A 15,277-nucleotide genomic window follows, 5' to 3' on the forward strand; every position below is an offset into this window, starting at 1 on the left:
AAAAAAAAAAAAAAAAAAAAAAAAAAAAAAAAAAAGTTTCCCTTCTCCCTGATCATTTCTTTGATTTTTTCTCCCTCATTTATCATCTTCTCCTTATAATTTCTTTTATTAGTGTGTTGAATTTCCTAGATCAGCCTATGTGTCTCCAGCCTTGTTTCTGATCATTTTTTATCTGTTTATTCTTTTCCTCTGAGATACGGTAAAATTACATGACCTGGTCTTCCATGTGCTGACTTTGTTTTCGCAGTACTTAAAATCTTGTTGACTGCCATCATTGTAAGTTTCTTTTTCTTTTTCTTTTTTTTGTTGCGTAGATACGTGTGTCTTCTTGTAACTGTAATTCCTGCTTCCATAAATACAAGGAAATGTGAATTATTTTGATAGTAAGTTACAGGAAATATCTTTTTTCCTGTTCACTGCAATAACAACTTCATAGGAAGATACATGCACCGATCTTCAATGTACAACCTGCTTTTGGACTGTGATATCTTCTTTCACATCCCATGACCCTTGGTCGTTCTCAAAAATAACTGGGCTTGTACAGATAGAAGTTGAGATGAGTTCTGCTGCAGATTGTATGTTTTTTTCCCCAGATGATTTAGGAATTGACAAAGTGACAGGGAAGGGGAAAGTTTAAATTTACTGTAGCTTCATTTGATTCATTTGTAGATTAACAAAATGAAGAAGAAACCAGTGGTAGAGGATCACACTGGGAGACTTTGCCTCTGTTTTTGTTTTCTGTGTTTGCTGTGATAGCCAGGAGTTAGTTGGAGTTGTGTGTGTGCTTGTGTGCACACGTGTGGATAAGGTAATTTTTATTACAAATAAAGTAATTCTGTGCTACTACTTGGAACCCAGCTTAGTATATGGCCTTTAGTACTTGGTGTGTTTCTTGGAGTTACTGATTAGGATCCACATATACCATCTGACTGCCTCATTTAATGAGAGGGTGGTGTGTGTTTGTTGCTGAAGTTTCTTCTTGCCAGACAGGCTATTCCCACACATACAGAGATTCAGTTAGCCTGCCTTTGATCTGGCCATGCGCAGACTATTTCTAGTAGAAATTCCTCCAGGTTGCTGGTCTAAGGACTTTGGTGCTTCTTTGGTTTCCAGTTTTGTTGCAGTATTTTCTCTGTTCTGTTTTGTTAGTTTTTGTAACAGGTAATCAGCAGGGTGGAGGTAGGGAGAAAGAACAGAGCCAGATACTTATGTTCAAGTTACCATCCAGCTCAGAAGTATCGTAGAAGGTTTAAGGAACTGACAGAGTATGAGATTTTCAACTAGATCAGAGGTTTCTGGATTTTTGATTGAATATTTCCTCTAGTAAAAATAGCTAACTACTCATTTTCCCTCTTTCCTCCTCACTATGTATTCATATATATTGTTATATATATTATATATATCATATATATACTTAACAGACATTATACGGTGTTTACCTATGTGTACATACACATAACTATATATATACACATCCACATATACACATATTTACAAAGCAAATGAGTTTTTAAAATGTTTAATTAGAAGTTTTATTATATTCTTTCAGAAACCTTTGCAGTAAGGGTACTCCATCTTGGAGACAACTGATCTCGTTCTTTTTTTTTATAAATGTAAAATATAAATATAAAATAAAATATAAAAAAATATTACTCGGATGCCCAGACTGGAATGCACTGGCATGAGCATGACTCACTGCAGCCTTTTGAACCTTCTGGGCTCAAGTGATCCTCCCAACTCAGCCTCCTAAGTATTTGGGATTACAAGCATGTGCCAGTACGCCTGGCTAATTATTCTATTTTTTATAGAGACAGGGTTTCAGCATGTTGCCCAGGCTGGCCTCAAACTGTTGGGCTCAAGAAATCCTTCTGCCTCAGCCTCCCAAAGTGCTGCGATTACTAGGCATTAGCCACTGTGCCCAGCCTTGATCTAGATCTTATGATTTTCACATATTTACTAAGTTAGTAAAGATCTGGATTATAAGATTTAGATTATAAAATCCAGATCTTTTCTACTTTAGTAAACATTTGAATGCCTAATATGGCCCCACTATGCTTGGAAAAGCATTACATGTACAGTTATTTTATAGTCATTTTGCAATTCTAAGGAATATCAATGACTTTGAATTTCAGCATTAAATTTATTGCTCTGATTTTTCAAATTGTTTTTACTGTGATTTTATAAATTGAACAACATGTTAAAATTTATCTTCCTCAAAATATAATTTACTTTACAAATAAGTTTTTGACCTATGAGCCAATGGCTCTATATTTTAATATCTATAGTATGGACAGCACCATGTTTTGGTGACACTACTGTAAGCAAAAATAATACAGAGCCTGTCCTTGGAGCATATAGTCATAAACCGCATAATGGCGGAAAATGTAAAATTAAAATTCTGAAAACTGCTATGAGGAAGAATGTGTAAAAGGGGGCTTTGATTGCAGTCAAAGACATCAAGATAGTTTATTATGAAAACAACTATTGAACTGAGATATAAAGCAATTATAAGTGTTCTCTAAGTAAGCTCTTGAGAAAGAGCATGGTCTAGAGTGGGCTATCCAGAGAGTCCAGGCTGAGGTAAATTGCAGAGACTCCATGGCTGAAGGGAGCACTGCGAGTCAGAGGAATGGAAGTGAGCCCTCTGTGGCTGAGGGGCAGAGAGTAATGGACTGCATCATGAGAGATGAGGTTGGGGCTGGTGGGAGATGGGGGCAGTTGACACAGGCCGTTCTAAGCCACGTTGAGAATTTGGAGCATTGTCCTAGGGAGTTATCTGTAGAAGGGAGGGTTGGGGAGATACGATAATATCTGTATTTTGGAAAGATCACAGGGACATTTTTGAATGTTTTGTCATTTGTGAAAAGGGGAAAATCAAATGTATTTATTTTTTTGAAAAGACAAATAAAAAGACACTTTTTTTCTTTCTTTTTTGAAAGGCATTATAAATATGACCTTGTGATACGTCAGTGCACTTGATAAGCACATTCATCACTGTCTTCTATTCCTTTTAATCCTGCATAGTTTGGTTTCCAGACTTAACTGTGCATTGAGATCGCCTGAGGAATATAAAAGCATATTTAAAAAGGAGTAGATTAGGGCACAGTGGCCCACATCTGTAAACCCACCATTTTGGAAGGCTGAGGTGGGAGGATCCCTTGAGCCCTGGAGTTCAGGACTAGCCTGGGCAACATAGGGAGACTCCATCTCTACAAAAATTTTTAAAAAGTAGGCCAGGCGCGATGGCTCATGCCTGTAATCTTAGCACTTTGGGAGGCCAAGGCGGGCAGATCACGAGGTCAAGAGATCGAGACCTTCCTGGCCAACATGGTGAAACCCCATCTCTACTGAAAATACAAAAATTAGCTGGGCATGGTGGCGTGCACCTGTAGTCTCAGCTACTCGGGAGACTGAGGCAGGAGAATCACTTGAACGTGGGAGGTGGAAGTTGCAGTGAGCTGAGATTGCACCACTGCATTCCAGCCTGGTGACAGAGTGAGACTCCGTCTCAAAGAAAAAAAAAATAAAAGCCAGGTGTGGTGGTGTGTACATGTGATCCCAGTTACTTGGGAAGATGCGGTGGGAGGATCGCTTGAGCCTAGGAGGTTAAGATTGAAGGAAGCCATGATTGCGCCACTCCACTCCAGGCTGGGCAATAGAGTGAGACCCTGTCTCAACAAAAAGGAAAAAAAAATGGTGTAGAAGCCTGTGTCCTACCCTAGAACTAGTGACTCAGTTTCTGGTTATGGTACCTCAGAATCTATATTAAAATAAACAGAACCCTCTCAAGTGATTCTAGTGCATCCCTGTTAATACTGGTTCCCAAAGAGATATTAGGGTCTTACTGTCCATTCCCTAATGAGAGGAATACTTATTCCCCATTCTCTTCACACTAATAAACTATACATACACATTTTGTGAATTGGTAATACAAATATCCATTTATTTAACACATAACATGCTTTTTTTTAATCGCAGGTAGATGGCACAAATCTTCAGGGTTTTACTAATCAACAAGCAGTAGAGGTATTGCGACACACAGGACAAACGGTGCTCCTGACACTAATGAGGAGAGGCATGAAGCAGGAAGCCGAGCTCATGTCAAGGGAAGACGTCACAAAAGATGCAGATTTGTCCCCTGTTAATGCCAGCATAATCAAAGGTAATCCTAGGTTAATCTGGTTTTTAGTTAGACGTTTATATTGTCTCCAGTTTTTTTTTAAATTCCAAAGTAACTTACTATTTCAGAATGGTTTTAAATTATTCAGAATGCTTTTTACCCTCAACTATTCATTATAAACCAAGGCAAGAAAGGAAGTTTAATAAAGTCAGGATTAATCGGGACCAGCAATGTGTCTATAAACTATACAGTAGGCTGCTGAATAGAGCAGATTTCTTTCTGTCTTACTCATTGTCACCATTTCTCAGTTGGAAACAGGCAGTCATTTACCTTTCTGTTTCTGCCTTACTCCTCCTGGATGTCATTGCAATGTTCTCACTTTAGGGGAGTGCTCGTCTGCCTGGATTATTTATGTGACCTTCATAATAATTCTAAATGTCCAGCCTTTCCTTGAAGGAATTGACTATAATTCCACATTTAGAAATGTCATTCATAAGCTGTTTGTACATGAATATGTCTGCAAATTACTGAAACCCCTATGTAGCTCAGTGATTTATTGGTAGAAATCAGGCTTTTGGCTGAAAAGGCTTTTGGCTGTTTCATTTCTAAAATTGTGGACCATTCTGGTATTTATGCCATTTATACATATTGCACTATTAAGAAACAGAGGAGCAAATCACAGGAGAAATGTATTACTTCTTTTCCACTAACAGAACTTGCCTTTAAGTACATATAGTTATTAAGAAGTTTATCTCTAAAAAACAGACTCTCATGTAGGAGTTCAAATAAATATACTGGGTTTAGAAAAATTCAAGTGCTTGATTGTACTAAAGATAAAATTACTAAAATATTTTTATCTTTAAGAAAATTATGAAAAAGATGAGGATTCTTTATCTTCGAGGAGAAACACCAACATATTACCAATTGAAGAAGAAGGTAAACACCTAGAGCCAGCTTTTGTACTTCATTATTTTTCTTTTTTAGAAATGACTTTTGCAAATGTGATTAAGCCTCTATGGATACATTGTAAGTTACTAAAAAAAATTTCAAAAAGTGATGTTTGTAAATCCCTATTTATAAATGTGACTAAGTGGTCTTACAGATTAAAACATTCCATTTATAGCTAAATTATTCTTTCATTTATTGTTCACTTACACTTTCTTGCTGAGTCAGTCTATTCTTACTTCCATATTTTTTTGACTAGAACTCCTCAGGAATTAACTGGTTATATATGTGGTTCTAATTTAATCTCTTTGTCTGTATACAGCCAACATAAACTAACAGTTATAAAATTATAAAGTATTTAAAAATAAACACAGGAGAATCATTAACACATAAGCTCTTGGGAATGAGACTGTTCAATTTTGGGAGGCTTTTTTCTCACTTCTTAATTTTTCAGGGGTTCCAAGATTTAATATTGGGAAGTTGGTTTGGAAGGTAATTGCAGAGAAATTATCACACCTTCTGGGAATTCTCTCACTATAAACATAGGACCCATCAAGCTATTTTTAAAAATTTAGAGTAGCATTATTATTATTATTATTATTTGTATTAGAGACAGGTTTTGCCATGTTGGCCAGACTGGTCTCAAACTCCTGACCTCAAATGATATACCCACCTTGGCCTCCCAAAGTGCTGGGATTACAGGCGTGAGCCACCACACCTGGCCAGTAGCATTATTTTAATACATAGTTTTGCCAGAATGTTGCTCTCCTCTTTTTATTCTGTGTGCTGTGTGCTTCTTTTACCTTTCAGATTGCTTTAGGTACTTGATAACTTAAACCCACTGAACAGAATACAAGACTGATCTCCCTCCCTTCGTGTGAATTCTTTTTGCTATATAATTACACCAAAGCTTTGTGGTTCTTTAACATATCTGTTCCTTCATTATTGGATTTTCTGCTGAAAATTTTGAATGAGCTTTACTATTTTAAAGGGATATTTATGTTTGCAGAGATATTCCAGAAGTTAGATCTGTAGAATTCACATGTACTAATAACATTCTGCCATTTTTACACTAATAAGTAAATAAATTATTTAGGCTAAAGTGAGTATCAAGAATTGTAGGAAAGGATAAAAATGTTTAGAGCATGATACTTGTGATATTAAGTGGACATGGGTGTGGGAGTTATCACCAAGGTGCAGAACCATTTATTTTGCTTTGGTGAAGGTAGCTAATGAGAAATCTCTCTCTCTCTCTCTCTCTCTCTGTGTGTGTGTGTGTGTGTGTGTGTGTTTGTGGCAGGATACATGGGGGTGACTATAGACCTAGAATCAGGAATCCCAGAATCTTTTTAAAACAAAATAAAGCACAGACTTCTAAGTGATTTTAATGCATTTGCCCTAGTACCAGTCCTCAGAAAAGAGATAAGATATTATTGCCTCTTCCACAGATATTTTACACGTCGTGCAAGCCTGGACGAGTCATTTGACTTCCCAGCCAGATCAGAGGTTTAGACTTTATGATTTTTAAAAATATGCCTGAAATCCAGTCTTGGGGCAATTGTGAGAGGGTAAGAATGTAGAGTTGTTCTGCTGAAGGTTGGTTGAATATGAATTGCAGACTGTTTTTATCAGCAGCATGATTCCCTACTTTCTCCATTCATAATCTCACCTGCTTAAATCACTGCCTAGCTGTGTAAACACGGCAGACTTAGAAAGAAAGTGTGGAAAGAGATAGGACTCTGAACACTCTCCTATTTCTCTTGCAGAATCAGTTCAAAGCTTCCCTGTAATCTGTGTTCATCCTTGCATAGTTATTTCCCTCTGTACTGAATTTATTTGCTTTTATTATTTTTAATTGACCTATAATAATTGTACATATGTTTGGGGTACAGTCTGATATTTCCATACATGTATACAGTATATAATGATCAAATCAGAGTAATTAGCATATCTATCACCTCATAGATTTGTTTTTTCTTTGTGTTGGGAACACTCAACGCAACATCCTGCTCCTCTGGCTATTTGAAAATATACAGTAAATTGAAGAGTGATATCAACAAGATGACAGATTAGATGATTCCTCCCACATCCTTCTTCCTACATACATACAACTAGAAACTATCAAAGACAAAAATACCACCCTGGGTTCACCAGAGTTCACCAGAGTTCAACCCTGAGTTCACCAGAACTAGAGGGAGAAGCAGAGAAACTTCCTAGGCCTACGGAATTGAGAGAAGCCATGACTGATAAGATAAATGGTAATTTTAGGCTGAGCTGCCCCCTTCCTCAAGCTGGCATAATGCCGCTCAAAGAGAATTGCTTTAGACCCACAGTTCCCAAGATGAGAGGAGGAAATTGGAGTTAGACATTCAGTCTCTCCACTGGTCTGGTAATCTTTCACTGGAAATCCACGTAGGTCCCTTGCCTGTGAACCACTGGGAGTTCTGGGAGGGCTAAAGCACTTGGGGTGAGTTGGGAACAAAGACAGAGGCACTGATTACAGTGACTGGCATGCATTTTGGCAGGTATTCTGCACTCTGATAAGTGGGTACGCCATGTTGAAGAGACTGGCTGGTTCCATGTTGCTGCTGGGGTACAATCTGTGGGAAGATCCTGTCTTTAGTTGGATTTTCCACAAAATCCTGGTGCTCTCATGGAGCCGTCTCCTGGCCTAGAAACAACTGAAAGGTTGGGATTAAGTTTTGGTGCCAGCTTAAATCTTCCCCAGACCGGGGACCCATAGCAGGGCAACAATACAATTCTAGGGCAATGTTTAACTTTCGGTGCTCGCTGTAAGCCTTCCCTAGACAGGAAATAATAGCACGTCAAGGAGTTAGTTCCAGGGAAGTGTTTTAGTTCCAGTACTCATATAAATCCTCCCCAGAATGGGAAAAAACAACAGCCCAGCATTTAAATTCTGATACCAAGTAGTAAAGCTCTGACACCACCAAAGAGCACTTGCAAAAACTGGGAGAGGTAGCCAGCTCCTCAAATGAACCATCATCAGTGTAAAAATACAAGGATTGTGAAAACATGGAGAAGTAGAATACCACCAAAAGAAACTAACAGAGCTTCAGCAGTGCACCCAGAAGAATTGAAGATCTATGAAATGTTGTACAGAAAATTCAGAATAATCCTGCCAAAGAGGTTCAGGGAATCACAGGAAAATATGGATAGAAAACAAAATGAAATTTAAAAAATCCAGGATCACAATGAGAAGTTTGATAAAGAATTATTTCTTTGTGTCTTCTATTTTTATCTTTGTATCTTTTATTTCACTGTATCTTTATTTTTATCTTTGTCTCTTTTATTTTTATCTTTTATAAATAAAAGATACAAACCTTAGAAATAAATAATACAGTAAGCCAGAATCTCATTAGAAAGTTTTGATTGAAGCAAATTTGATCAAACAGACAAACTCAGTGAGCTTGGAGAAAGACCATATGAAATAACCCTATCAGAGGAGCAGAAAGACAAAATAATTTAAAAGAGTGAAGGAGACCTATGAGAATTGTGGGATACCATCAAGTGAACTAACCTCTGTGTAATAGGAAGTCCTGAAGGAGACCAGAGAGAAAAAGGCCTAGAAAGCACATTTAAGGAAATAGTAACTGAAAATTTCTCAAATCTGGAGAAAGACAACACCATCCAGCTGCAGGCTTAGGGGTAACCAAATATATTCAGTACAAAGAGGAAATCCCCAAGGCACATCATAATCAGACTAGCAAAATAAAAAAGAAAACTGAAAGCATCAAGAGAAAAGAAACACCACATTCAAAGGAGCCCCAATATTGCTACATTGCTTTCTAGTGAAGTAATGGAAAAAGATATTTCATGCAAATGGAAACAAAAATGAAGAGCAGAAGTAGCTATACTTACGTCAGATAAAATAGACTAAATGAAGCACAGTAAAAAAATAAAAATACAAGGTTATTATATAATGAGAAAAGCATCAGTAGTTCAATATAGCAAGCAGGTATAACAATTGTAAATATATATACACCCAACATCAGAGCACCCAAATATATTTAAAACTTAATAAACCTGAAGGGAGAGATTTACTGCAATATAATAATTGCAGGGGACTTCTGCACCCTACTTTCAGCAGTAGACAGATTATCCAGACAGAAAATCAACAGTAAAACATCAGTTAGACTTCATTGTAGACCAAATTGACACAATAGACATTTACAGAATATTCCATGCAACAGCTGCAGAATACACATTTTTCTCAACAACGTATGAAACATACTCCAGGCTAGACCATATATTATGACACAAAACAAGTCTTTATAAATCTTAAAATGCCAAAATCATATTAAGTATCTTTTCTGACCATAATGGAATAAAACTAGATATCAATAACAGAAGAAACATTGAAAACTCTACAAATTCATTGAAATTTAATACTATGCTTCTGAACAGTAAATACATCAATAAATTCAAAAGGAAACTTAAAAATTTCTTGAGACAAGTGAAAATGGGAACACGGCATACCAAACCTATGGCCTACAGCAAAAGCAGTTCTGAGGGGGAAGTTTATAACAACAAATACCTACATCAGAAAAGAGGAAAGACTTCAAATAAACAAACTAATCATGAACCTGAGAAAAGCAAGAACAAACCAAACCTGATGGAGCAGAAGGAAAGAATAATAATTGTAGCAGAAATAAATGAAATTGAGACAAGAATACAAAAGATTAAGAAAATGGAAAGTTGGTTTTGTAAAGGTAAACGAAGTCATCAAGTCTTTTGCCGTAGTAACTAAGCCAAAAAGATGACCTAAAATAAATAAAATCAGAGACAAGTAGGAGGCATTATAATTGATACTATTGAAATACATAGGATTGTTAGAGACTATTATGGACAACTGCACACCAGTAAATCAGAAAACCTAGAAGAGAGGGATAAATACCTGGACACGTACAGTATACCAAGATTGTAAGATTAAACCATGAAGAAATAGAAAACCTGAACAGACCAGTAACAAGATTGAGTTGGTAATAAAAAGTCTCTCATTAAAGAAAATCCCAGGACTTGACACTTCACTGCTGAATTCTACCAAACATTTAAAGAACTAATCCAGTTCTACTAAACTATTCCAAAAAATTGAAGAGGAGGGAATACTCACAAACTCATTATATGGGGCCAGCCTTGCCCTGATTCTAAAACTAGACAAGGACACACAACGAAAATAAAACTACAAATCCTTCATGAACATAGTTGCAAAAATCCTCAACAAAATACTAGCAAACCAGATTCAACAACACGTTAAAAAGATCATTAATCATAAAGTATTGTTCATCCCAAGGATGCAAGGATGTTTCAACATATGCAAATCAGTAAATGGGATACATCACATTGACAGAACAGAGAACAAAAATCATATGATCATTTCAATAGATGCTGAAGAAGCATTCAATAAAATTCAACATTCCTTCATGATAAAATCTTTCAACAAACTAGCAATTAAAAGAACATGCCCAAAATAATCAAGGCCATATATGCAGATCCACAGCTAATATACTGAACAGAGAAAAGTCAAAAGCCTTTTCTCTAAGATCTGGAATAAGACAAGGATGCTCACTTTTACCACCTTTTCTTCAACATAAGTACTGCAAGTCCTTGCCGGAGCAATTAAGCAAGACAAAGAAATAACGGGCATCCAGATTGGAAAGAGATAAGTCAAATTGTCCTTATTTGCAGATAAAATGATCCTATATTTAGAAACCTAAAGAATTCACCAAAAATGGTTAGAACTGAGATATGAATTTAGTAAAGTTGCAGGATACATACTCAACATAAAAAATAAGTAGCATACACTGTAGCAAATAGTCCGAAAAAGAAATCTAGAAAGTGATGCCATTTACAACAGCTGCAAGAAAAATAAAATACCTAGGAATAAATGTGAACAAAGAAGTAAAAGATTTCTGCAGTGAAACCGACAAAACACTGATGAGAGAAATTGAAAAGGACACAAAAATATGGAAAGATATTCAATGATCATGGACTAGAAGAATTAATATTGTTAAAATATCCATACTACCAAAAGATATCTATATATTCAATGCCTTACCTATTAATATACCAATGACATTCTTTACAGAAGTAGAGAACAACCCAAAAATTCACATATACCCACAAATGATTCCAAATAGGCAAAGCAGTCTTGAGCAAAAAGAACAAAGCTGGAGGCATCACACCAACAGACTTCCAAGTATATTGCAGAGGCCTGTCCCAAAACACACACACACACACACACACACACGGATTAAATATATAAATATAAGACCTGAAGGAAACGTTAGGAAAATGCTTCAGGACATTGGATTGGTCGGGCAAAGATTTTTTATGTAATACCTTAAAAGCACAGGCAACCAAAGCCAAAATGGACAAATGGGATCACATCAAGCTAAAAAGCTTTTCTGCACAGCGAAGGTAACAATCAACAATGTGAACAGACAACCCAAAGAATGGGAGAAATATTTTCAAGCTATCCATCTGATTAATAACCAGAATATATAAAGAGCTCAAAAAACTCAATAGAAAAACAAATAATCTGATTAAAAATTCACAAAAGATCTGAATAGACATTCCTCAAAGGAAGACATACAAATGATCAATAGGTATATGAAAAAATGTTCATCACTGATCATCAGAGAAATGCAAGTCAAAACTACAATGAGATATCGTCTCACCCTAGTTAAAATGGCTTTTATCCAAAAGACAAGCAATAATGAATGCTGACAAGGATGCGGAGAAAGGGGAACCCTCATATGCTGTTGGTGGCAATGTAAATCAGTGCAGCCACTGGGGAGAGCAATATGGAGGTTCCTCAAAAAACGAACAGTTTACCGTATGATCCAGCAATCCTACTCTGGGTATATATCCAAAAGAAAGGAAATCAGTATAGCAAAAGAAATATCTGTACCCCTGTGTTTATTGCCATTCTGTTCACTATGGCTAAGACACGGAAGCAACCAAAGTGCCCATCAACAGGACAATGGATGAAGAAAGTGTGGTATATATACACAATGGGATCACATTCAGCCACAAAAAGAATGAAATTTTGTCTTTTGTAACAACAGGGATGAAACTGGAGGACATTGTGTTAAGTGAAATAAACCAAGCACAGAAAGACACATACTGCATGATCTCACTTACAAATGGGGTCTTAAAAACTTGATTTCTGGACATAGAGAGTAGAATGACCAGAGGCTTGGAAGAGTTTGGGGAGGGGTGGGATGAAGAAATATTGGTTACTGGGTACGAAAATATAGTTAAAGAGAAGGAATAAGTTCTAGTGTTCAACAGTACAGTAGGGTGGCAATAATTAATAACTTATTGTATATATCAAAATAGGAAGAAGATTTGGAATGCTCCCAACACAAAAAAATGTATAGTAAATGTTTGAGGAAATGGATATCCTAATTATCCTTATTTGATCATTACACATTGTATGCATGTATCAAAATATCATATATGCCCTATAAATATATATGATTATGTATCATTAAAATATTTTAAAAAGAGAATATACAATAACTTGTTAATTGTAGTCACCCGATAATGTTAGAATTGCTCAGCATGGTGGCTTATTGGTGTAATCCCAGCTACTCAGGAGTGTTACTGAGACCAGGAATTTGAGTCCAGCCTGAGCAACATAGCAAGATCCCTCATCTAATTTAAAAACAAGCAAATAAACAAACAAAAACACTGGAACATATTTCTTCTATCTAGCTGTACTTTTATATCTGTTAACCTCTGGACTGAATTTAATTTTGAGAAAATAACACTTATTTGGGGAGGCTAGTCTTCGAACCAAAAAAGAAATTATAGTTTATTGTTGTCTTTTAAGGAGAAAACAGAATCCTCTTATTCGCTTAAAGCATAACAGATCTACAAAATATGCCTGAAGTGAAAGCTCCTGGATATTCCCACTAAAAGAGGAGGCAACTAATAAGAAATCTGAATTTTTTAACACTCTTTAACTTTGAAATTTGAAAGCTAAAAAGGATATTGAAATTTAATTTAGAGAATAGTGCCTAATAGAGATTTTAAAAAGATAACTCTTATGAGTAGGAACTGTCATGAAATATGGAAATCTTTGACTATGACTTTAAATTTCTCAACCAGTTTCTTGTTTTAGGTAAGCATTTTAAATTCAGTATTGTTTACATAATTTGTTTAGTGTTTTTCTTTCCTTTAAAAATTTCTCTTTTTGTAAATTATTGAGATATCAATTATAGGCTTTTAATGTATAGCTTTAGTTTTTTATTATTTCTTTATATTTTCTCATTGTACATGGAGTTACATATATTGTTTGTTGATTTTGTTTGTTTGATTTTGTGAAGTAATAACTTAGTCCTTTTTCCCCCTGATGAACTAAATGAAAATAAAACAGACAACATTGAAGATGACATCACTTTTTACTGTAGCATTAGCAGAGGACTACAAAGTGAATTCTGGAACTGCTCAGAGTCCTTATTCTTTTAAATAAAAATTAGATAATACATGGACACTTTAATAGAAATATAGTTAAGATTTAAAATAAATCTGTTAAAAGTGAGTAGTGTCAAACATAGAAATGATAGGGTTCTTAATTGAAGTATTAAAATAATTATGGAGATGAGAATAGCCCATATATTGGGCGAAGAATTTGATTTGATACAATGGGATCTGATCACAGAATCCTTGGCACAGGATGTTAAGATACGGAGATTTTTGTAGTTTGCTACTAACTTAATTGCCTTGACTATTTCAGGGTATCCATTACTGTCAGCTGAGATAGAAGAAATAGAAGATGCACGAAAACAAGAAGCTGTCCTGCTGACAAAGTGGCAAAGGATTATGGGAATTAACTATGAAATAGTGGTGGGTTAGCTTACCTTCTGTAATTTACAACTTGTAACTGTATTTCAGCAGGCAGTTTGAGGGAATAATAGAGGCAATCATTAGAGTTCCAGAGAAGAACCAAATGTACAGGACTTTTTTAGACAACCTAATGTGGTGATTCAGGTAATAAAAAAAATTTAGGTTGGAGAAAGGTATATAGTAACAAAGGAACTGAAATAAATGGGATAGAAGTTTTGAAACTTGTATTTTATCAGTATTTTAATATTTCCAGTAGTAGTATGAATAATATAGACACAAGGAAGGGTTTTTCTGATTTTTAAACCTATGATTTATAGAAAGGATGAAAATAGAATGAGTTTATTTAAAAATAAAACAAAATGTATCATGACTTATGAACGAAATTGTAAAAGGACTCTTTTCTACTCTTTCTTTTCCCCTCCTATGTATTTACCTTCCTGAAGAGGTTAATTCTGCATACTTTTTTTCATACCTCTTATGCTGTGGTGAATGTTTTATGTTTATTAATAGCCTGTATATCTAGCATAGCCATTGTGATCTACCATTCCAAAAGGAGGTCTAACAAAATTCATATAAATGATCAATCTTAAGATACATACCAGCAAATTTCACGGATTTCAAAAGAAAGAATAAAATACTATGTTAGGTAGAATTTTTCATATTTCTTGTAAATTTGTATGCCTCTGGACTAGAAGGGAGAAGATACAACAGATGACATATATTAATGACTAGCATTTATAGAGTACTTTGTGCCAAGCAGCAGTGTTCTTAGTGTTTGATTTAATCCTCATGACCATAATCATCTGGGGTTTTTTTCTCATTTTTTGAGACAAGGTCTCGCTCTGTCACCCAGGCTGGAGTGCAGTGGTGCAGTCATGGCTCACTGCAGCCTTGACCACCAGGGCTCAAACTTCTCCTGCCTCAGCCTTCCAAGTAGCTTGGACTACAGGCATGCAGCACCACACCCAACTGATTTTTGTATTTTTTGTAGAGACTGGGTTTCGCCATGTTGCCCAAGCTGGTCTTGAACTTCTGGACTCCAGCAGTCTGCCCGCCTCAGCCTCCCAAATTGCTGGGATTACAGGCATGCACCACTACACCTTGCTATAATCTTTTTTTTTAAACATTCAAAATGATTAACAGTCAAATATGGATTGAGTAAGTATAGCTGTTACTACCATTTTGAATTGACTTAAGGAAAAATACATTAAGGTCCATCTTAACAGTGGTTAATTTAACATGAAACTTCAGAAATTATTTTCATGGAGGGATAGGGTTAATGTGGCAGGTGTGCATAACTGAGACTGCATTTCTTTGGGTGGTAACTGAATAATGAAG

General features: G+C 35.8%; 1 protein-coding gene across 4 annotated transcripts in view; it reads left to right on the top strand.

Annotated features, from left to right (window-relative positions):
* The window catches only part of MPDZ (multiple PDZ domain crumbs cell polarity complex component), a 175,541-nt gene that overhangs the window by 69,294 nt on the left and 90,970 nt on the right, over positions 1-15,277 (top strand). For all 4 annotated transcript variants that reach the window (XM_025359744.1, XM_025359745.1, XM_025359746.1 and 1 more), the window contains exons 11-13: positions 3,979-4,162; positions 4,985-5,056; positions 13,830-13,939. In XM_025359744.1, coding sequence (XP_025215529.1) covers positions 3,979-4,162; positions 4,985-5,056; positions 13,830-13,939 — 366 coding nt within the window. The remainder of the gene's footprint in view (positions 1-3,978; positions 4,163-4,984; positions 5,057-13,829; positions 13,940-15,277) is intronic.

The sequence above is a fragment of the Theropithecus gelada genome, chromosome 15 (genome assembly GCF_003255815.1).
Source record: "Theropithecus gelada isolate Dixy chromosome 15, Tgel_1.0, whole genome shotgun sequence".
NCBI lineage: Eukaryota > Metazoa > Chordata > Mammalia > Primates > Cercopithecidae > Theropithecus > Theropithecus gelada.